The sequence below is a fragment of the Triticum aestivum genome, chromosome 5D (genome assembly GCF_018294505.1).
Source record: "Triticum aestivum cultivar Chinese Spring chromosome 5D, IWGSC CS RefSeq v2.1, whole genome shotgun sequence".
NCBI lineage: Eukaryota > Viridiplantae > Streptophyta > Magnoliopsida > Poales > Poaceae > Triticum > Triticum aestivum.
The window spans coordinates 524,157,474-524,164,979 of NC_057808.1; the positions used below are offsets into that span (position 1 = coordinate 524,157,474).

At 51.4% G+C, this 7,506-nt stretch overlaps 1 protein-coding gene across 1 annotated transcript; it reads left to right on the forward strand.

The window, feature by feature from the left end:
* The first annotated feature begins 3,546 nt into the window (after positions 1-3,546).
* Positions 3,547-5,755, forward strand: LOC123123453 (thaumatin-like protein 1b). The gene is made up of 3 exons (XM_044543960.1): positions 3,547-3,728; positions 3,829-4,534; positions 5,039-5,755. Exons 1-3 carry the CDS (start codon positions 3,665-3,667, stop codon positions 5,220-5,222), a joined length of 954 nt encoding a protein of 317 aa, XP_044399895.1. The 5' UTR covers positions 3,547-3,664; the 3' UTR covers positions 5,223-5,755.
* The last annotated feature ends 1,751 nt before the right edge of the window (positions 5,756-7,506 follow it).

Below are 7,506 nucleotides of genomic sequence, written 5' to 3' on the forward strand. Positions count from 1 at the left end.
GCAAGAAGGGCACCTGATGAGCGGCACCACCACCGAACAGCCGCCAACCGATGACCTGACCGAGCTTGTCGACATGGCGGAGTGAAGCAACGGGCGGTGGCAAGCGGCAGGGAGAGGCCGCCGGCAAGCAGCACGAAAGAGGGCGGCGGCAACAGCAGGGAGAGGGCGGCGGCATCGGCGGCAGAGTGGGGAATTTGGGAGAGGGCGGCGGCGTCGCCAGCAGAGTGGGGATTTAGGGATTCCGCTACAGAGTGGGGTATTTAGGGGGGGTGGATGGATAATTACATTCGCCGGCGTAATTTACAGAAATAACCCTGAGCGTACCGACGTGGACGGCACTGACTGGTCAAACCGAGCGGCGACGGGTGGCATACGGGGAACAATGACCGTACAAACACGTCTTGTCGTATTCGGTGACCGTATTGGCCGTATTTCTAAGTACAGTGACCAAAGTAAGCGCTCTTCGCAAGTTCAGTGACTGCCAGTGCATTTTACTCTCTTTTTTATATAGCTGGAAAAAAAATACAAGTACATGCTTCACCAGCGAAGCTGCCTCCCACGGCAGTGCTACCCTTATACTTGTGCAATTGCCACCGAGGGCCCCGAGCGATCCCCTGATTGTTTTTTAAACACAGTACAGACGCAAGCGCTCATATACATGCGCATACACACACTCACCCCTATGAACGCACACACGCACACCCTACCCCTATGAGCACCTCCGCAAGACTGAGCCGTCATATCATCTTGAAATTTACGAAGTCACCATAGGCACGTCGTCGTCGACGAGAACGTCTCCCCCCACTGAATGCGCATCGCCGGAAATTCTGAAATAAATCCAGGAATAAATGCAAGCACCAGGATTTTGAACCCTGGTGGGCTGGGGATACCACAGTCCTTCTAACCATCCAACCATAGGTTGACAACATTGTTGCTCCACTGGTCCAATTGCAGCCACCGAAGTGTATATATTCAAGCAGAGATTGATACCGCAAAGAACGTGTTTTCAAGACATCTTATTGTAATTCTTAGTCATAGGAGTTACTTTTTTTTTTTTTGGATCTTAGGTCCAAATCAGTATACGTGTAATTGGTACGAGTATGAATAAAATTACAGGTGATGTTGTCTCTAGCGATTTTTGTGTTTTCTTTTGATTTTCTCCGGTTTTTAGATTTTTTTGGTTTTGCATATAAATACAAACATTTTACCAAAAAATGTGAAGCAATACATGAATATTTTTTCCTCTGTGATCTGTTATGACTCTTCTTTAGGGGACCACGGCTTACATTCAGATATCGTGCTCCGACCGATGTCATGTGAGTCACCATCATCTTCTGGATGCAAATTATGTTCGTACCCCATGGTTTGGGGACGAGGAGCACTTAGGTCACTGGTGCCAACTTTTTATTTTGGCTTCCGATTTTTAAAGTTCTATGTTTTTAAACAAAAATGTTAAATTAAGTACTGTTTTCACATTCGTGTTTGTCGCAACCAACGCTTTTAAGTAAGATTCATTTTGAATATATTTTGATGAATTATGAAAGAAATTGTTAAGTTTCAAAAACGAGCGGCCGTTAAAAATCAATTATTCTGTGTCTACGATTGACAGAAAAAAAAATGCTTCAAATTATATCTTTGAAACTTGTTGAAACCAGACATTTTTTATGCAAAAGGGTAAGTTTCGTCGTTGGAACTTAAATCTTTTTAAGGGATTTTCTTTTTTTATCACCCTCGGGATTCAACTGCTTCGTGAATCGCGAGGCAAATCGAGCGGACGGCAGGGCTTGGCAGGTGAGTGCCCCCGCACTTACGTGTCCCTGCAAATTTCCGCATGGTTTGGCGTCAAATATGGATGAATAATGATCTATTTGATATTACAATCTGGAGATGATTGCATAAGAAAATAGGGAGATTTGTGGTGCATGAAGGAAACTTAGGCATCATGGTTTTACCCCTCTTCAGACCCCGAATAGGTAGTAACCCTACATCTCGCTATATTGTTTCTTTTGGCTTGCCATATATTGTATTGATTGACTGAATTTGTGTCACAATGAGTTTTCCCCTAAACTAGGTTATGGCATTGTCCCTGTATATATGTATAGGGGCATAATAGTATGACAACTATTTTTCACGAATCAGCTATGCCCCTAGGTATGTGGAGAGTGTATCATCGTATAACCATAAGAGCATTTACAACAGGACGCCCCATATCCACTCTAAACGTCCGGGCGGCCTGCCCGGTCACTGTTCAGACTCGAAAAAGCCACCCAACTGTCCTCCCAAACGCAGCCCAAACGATCAGGCTGACCGACAACCACCATACCCAACCCATACGTGGGACGGATATGGGGACGCCTCAGCGTGATAGGACGCGTCCGCCATGTCGGATCTGGCCGATTATGGCCTACCCGACCCCAGATACTTCCAACCATATCCGCACTCCAGACCAAACCCTAGCTCTTCCACTCCACTACTCTTCGCTCCACTCCCCTACATCCCCTAACTCCTCTTTGACGAACGCTAGCCTTCTCCAGCATGACGGACAATGGATCCGACTCTAAGAAGTCTGAATTCATGGACTGGGCCTCATCCCATGCGGGGTAGAGGAGAATATGGACGTCCACACACGGCTCTCCGTCAGTCCCGAGAGGAGTGCGCCCGCCCGCAGTCGAAATCGATCCAGTAGGAATCCATTGCGCTGCTCAAACGACGCCTAGATCCAGCAGAATTGGTGGCTCTAGGTGCGTCACCACGGCCTCGTCGGAAGCGGCGACCACCCCATGACAGCGCAACCTTGGTATGGTGGTGGAACCCTGATGACTCATAAATAATAGGGGATCTATTGTAACATTTTCAATAAATAAGAGTGCCGAACGCAACAAAGAGCAAACATAATTGATAAGTTGTTTTCATCAATGTTTCACTATAAATGATGTACAGAAGGTGTGTTTAACATCATGAGAGGGCATGTGAAGGGGTGTCTCTGCCGGATCCCGTGGGATTTGATCGGTGTTGGTCTTCAGCGGATCTGTTTGGATCCAGTTACCGTTCGTTTTTCGTTTGGGCGTTTCTGAGTTGATTCCTTTTGATCTATATGCGTCTTCATCAGCGATGATTATTGTTATGTTCCGCTGGTCCTGTGATGCCTTAGTATAACATGGTTTGCCCAGCTCGGGTAAGTGAAGAGTGATGATGACGGCGTGCCTTCAGATCGCTCCAGTGTTTGTAGTCGTCGCTAAGTGGTTTACAGATTTAGATGTAGTTTTAGTTACTTCCAGTCAGGAATAGATCAGGAATTCTTTTCATAAGAAAAAGTCTCAATGGACTGCGCCGAACGACAGATGTACATTGCGTTGCGATTCGCACGTGGCAGAGGCGATGGAACACGATCACATCGGACGGCCAATAAATATATGTAAAATAGCCCCCGAAATTAAGAAAGTTACACGTCATATCCGCCGAAAAAAAGCAGGAAAATATCTTATCTGGCATGCCTCATCGTCTCCCACAGAAAAATGTTTTTTTTCTCTATAAATACCCTCAACGCCTGCCCACACCAATTGCGGCCACACCACCACCGCCTCGCAAATAAAACCCACGTGTCTTTCCTAACCATACCGGCCACCGTACCATCAGATCAGAGCAACGCTCTGCACTCGCTACAATGGCGACGCGGGCACGCCGAGCTCTCATCTCCCTCCTCGCCCTGCTGCTCGTCTCAGCCAGCGGTAAGCCGCAAATCGATCCATGCATGGACGTAATTCAAGTTCGTTCAAATCTTCCGGTCAATTTACTCGGTTTGCTAATTGTTGGTCGCTGATTCTTCAGGTGTGGCGTCCAAGTCGTTCGCCATCACCAACAACTGCGAGTACACGGTGTGGCCGGGCATCCTCTCCAGCGCGGGCTCCCCGGGGATGGACAGCACCGGCTTCGCGCTGGCCCCGGGGGAGTCGAGCACCATGCCGGTGCCCGCGGGGTGGTCGGGGCGGCTCTGGGGCCGGACGCTCTGCTCCACGGACCCCGCCGGCAAGTTCGCGTGCGTGACCGGCGACTGCGGCTCCGGGCGGCAGGACTGCGCCGGCGGCGGGGCCGCGCCGCCCGCCACGCTGGCGGAGTTCACCATGGACGGCAACGACGGCATGGACTTCTACGACGTGAGCCTGGTGGACGGCTACAACCTGCCGATGCTGGTGGCGCCGGAGCAGGGCGCCGCGGCGGGCGGCAACTGCGCGCCGACGGGGTGCGTGGTGGACCTGAACGGCGCGTGCCCGGGCGACCTGCGCGTGTCGTCGACGACGGCGGGGGCGGGCGGCGTGGCGTGCAAGAGCGCGTGCGAGGCGTTCGGGACGGCGCAGTACTGCTGCAGCGGCGAGTACGGCAGCCCCGGCACGTGCCGGCCGTCGGCCTACTCGCAGTTCTTCAAGAACGCGTGCCCGCGCGCCTACAGCTACGCCTACGACGACGCCACCTCCACCTTCACCTGCGCCGGCGGCGTCTCCGCCTACGCCATCACCTTCTGCCCCAGCACCACCAGGTACCGTCCGGTCCGACCTCCGACGTGTCGCCGAGACATCTACCGTTCGTGCGCGCCGAGAGTTTTGTCAAACCAAAAGACAACTGCCTTTCCATGGCTCCCAAAAGCAGAAGCAAAAGATCTTTTGACCTCTAGATAGCCGCGGACGCGGTGGTGGTGCACTGCTGTCCGGTTGACGTGCACGGCGCACCGACGAGCCGAGCCGGCCAACAACGACCTCACCGCGTCCGTCCGAGATAGTCCGGTCGGTGGCACGCATGCCGCCGATCGAACAGTTCCAAACCAAATCGTCCCTGCCCACGGCAAGTCGATTAGTCGACCGTCGTCTCTCGCACCGGACACGCAACGTGTTGTCACGATGCACACTCTCCTCTCCGTTACTTATTTTCAAATGATAGGAGCTCACTGTTGCACTGACGTGTACGCATGCGTACTCCATATTAGTATATACTTATACCATTAACATTTCGTGCTGACGGTACGTTTCCATCATGTGTTGTGCAGCGTGAAGTCGGCCGGGTCGAACCCGCAGGCGCCGGCGGGCCTGCCGCTGATCAACGGCACGATGGTGTACCAGGGGGGCGACCAGTTCGCCGGAGCGGCCGCAGCCGCGCGGCCGTCTCTGGACCTCGTCGCCGTCCTCGTCGGCGTGGCGGCGCTCGCGCTCGCGCGCCCCACGCCGCAGTGATCGACCACTCAACAGTGCCGCCGGCCGCGGGCCATGACATGAGATAATCATGCGTGTGAGTGATGCGCACGCGCACCCACCCGAAACAGAGAGAGGACATGGGGACGAAACGGACGCGTGACCTGCCGGCCGGCCGACCTGACGGTGCGGTGGGCCCACGCGATGTGAGATTTGAAATTTGCTGAAGAGACGAAACGCGCGTATGGACGGGCATGCACGAGCTCCGCTCCCTGTTGCGGCTCGGCGGCAAAGAAATGCATGGCTCTGGATTAGTTAGGCTAATTTGAAAATTGATGTACTATACGTTAGACAGTTTTATTTATAGGTATTTTTATGTTTTATATGATCAAATAAGTGGACTTAGTTTCATATTTTTAATTAATGTATTTGGGTTTGTAAATTAGTTTGGGCACTGACCATTGGAATCTGGTGGACGTGGCGTGATGTGTACGAATCTTGAAGTGTATGGTTGCAGTTTAGGGTGTATGTTTATGGACAGATGCATACATAATAAACGTCTTTTTCTTCGGTTTTGCTGTTTTTCAGCTACATGAAACTTTTTGTTGCGTCGGTCACTTTTTCCTTCTTCTCGGCGCACGAGATGAAGAGACCGGACCTCGACGGGAGAAAACCAGCCCCACTATCTATCTTAAGGAAAACAACATCTCCATCATCTATCTTAGGGAAGCAGCAACCCCATTATCTATCTTAGGAGTGGGGGAGAGGGGATGCAGCGGATCATAGGAGGTTTTCAACAGTGATATGGGGATTAGAGGGATGGCTGGGGCGGTGGCCAGCAACGGCGATGGGGGAGGTTGAGGGGAGAGCGGGGCAGTGAGGCGTTGCGCAGTAGCGTCCCTGGCCATGGGGGGTGGAGGCAGACGGATTAGGTCGGCGGTTGCAGAGGATGATGAACTAGATCGTGGCTTGAGGAGAAACACGCTTGGGAGGAAGAAGAGACATGTGAGCGATTGGATGAGGATCGGACGGATAGGAAATAAAGTACCTGATGCGAAGCGTCTTTTCAGGCACCTGACGTGTACACGCACCCCTGTTTCTTTCACTCTTTTGCCTTTTCTCGCTTTTCTTGAGCTTTTCATGTTTGTCGAAAGAATAACTTTTCCTGTGGTTCTCCATATAACAATAGAGGCTTGAGTATGGCGATTGTATCCGATCATTGCTGTTTTCAGTAGTTGATCCGTACTAGAGTAAGGAGTGTTTCAATGACAAGACGGGTTGACAGCGATCGGGCAGATTTCAACGACAGACGGCCCGGAGGCAGATAAATTTATGCTGTTGCTGTTCACGTATGTCACCCAAATTATATCTACCGGAGGCAGATAAAGGAGGTCCCTACGAGGAAAACACTTGCTCTCGCTGGGCACTACTGTCAGTGTCAGGTGACCGAGTAACCATCAATGGTGACTCTAGCAGACCGTCTAGTTTTAGCAAATTCTTGAGTACAGATAGAGTTGCCACGTCTTGTGCTAACACGCGAGAAGGTAACAGCCACATCTTCAAACAGGCCCGCGCCCCATTTTATAGATAAAGCACAGACCAAAATAACAGTGACATTGGTAGCCCTCGATCTCGCGACGCAATTCCACACAGTTTGCGAATGTCATAGCACATGCTACTTGTGCCACCTCCCACAGGCCTTTCGCTCAAGCCACTCGCACGGTCTCTTCAATCACAAAACACATTTCTCACCATTGGATCTCAGATCCGACAGCTCCCGGGAGCTCTTGAACATTTTGCAAAAAAGTCATCGCAGAGTCTCAAAATTTCGCTTAGATACAATAGATTTCGAGGAGCCGTCGGATCTGAGATGCAACGGCCTAGAAGCCCGTGTCATGGTATCATTTTGGTGCTGGTAGTGCCTGATATTTTCCCTTCCGACCACCGTGACCATATGCTCATACAGAGATCGACGACCACTGGCGAAACAAAGGAACAACAGGAGGTACTCATGTCCTTTTTTCAGTTGGTCCTTTTTTTTAGGATCAGTTGGTCCTTCTTTCGATGAGTTCAGAACGGGAGGCGTTTTCTCGGGGGCGTTTCAAAGTCTTGTAGGAGTATTGCGAGGAGCTCCACGGTGTCCCTGCTTCTGCTTGGGGTGGTGAGAGGTCGGATTAACCTGACATCAACAACTACATGCCGCAGCTGTACCCATTGCCTTGAGTATCATCCGTCAGCGCTGTGACCCGAGGAAACCCAGGGTCAGCAGGGAGCTCGTCGACCAGGACGAGCTCACGAGCACGCACCCATCGCAGCGGGCTGCATC

Coding starts and splice junctions, on each gene's coding strand:
- LOC123123453 (XM_044543960.1), top strand. CDS start 3,665: ATGGCGACGCGGGCACGCCGAGCTCTCATCTCCCTCCTCGCCCTGCTG. Junction 3,729..3,828: donor GCTGCTCGTCTCAGCCAGCG/GTAAGCCGCAAA, acceptor CTGATTCTTCAG/GTGTGGCGTCCAAGTCGTTC. Junction 4,535..5,038: donor TTCTGCCCCAGCACCACCAG/GTACCGTCCGGT, acceptor TGTGTTGTGCAG/CGTGAAGTCGGCCGGGTCGA.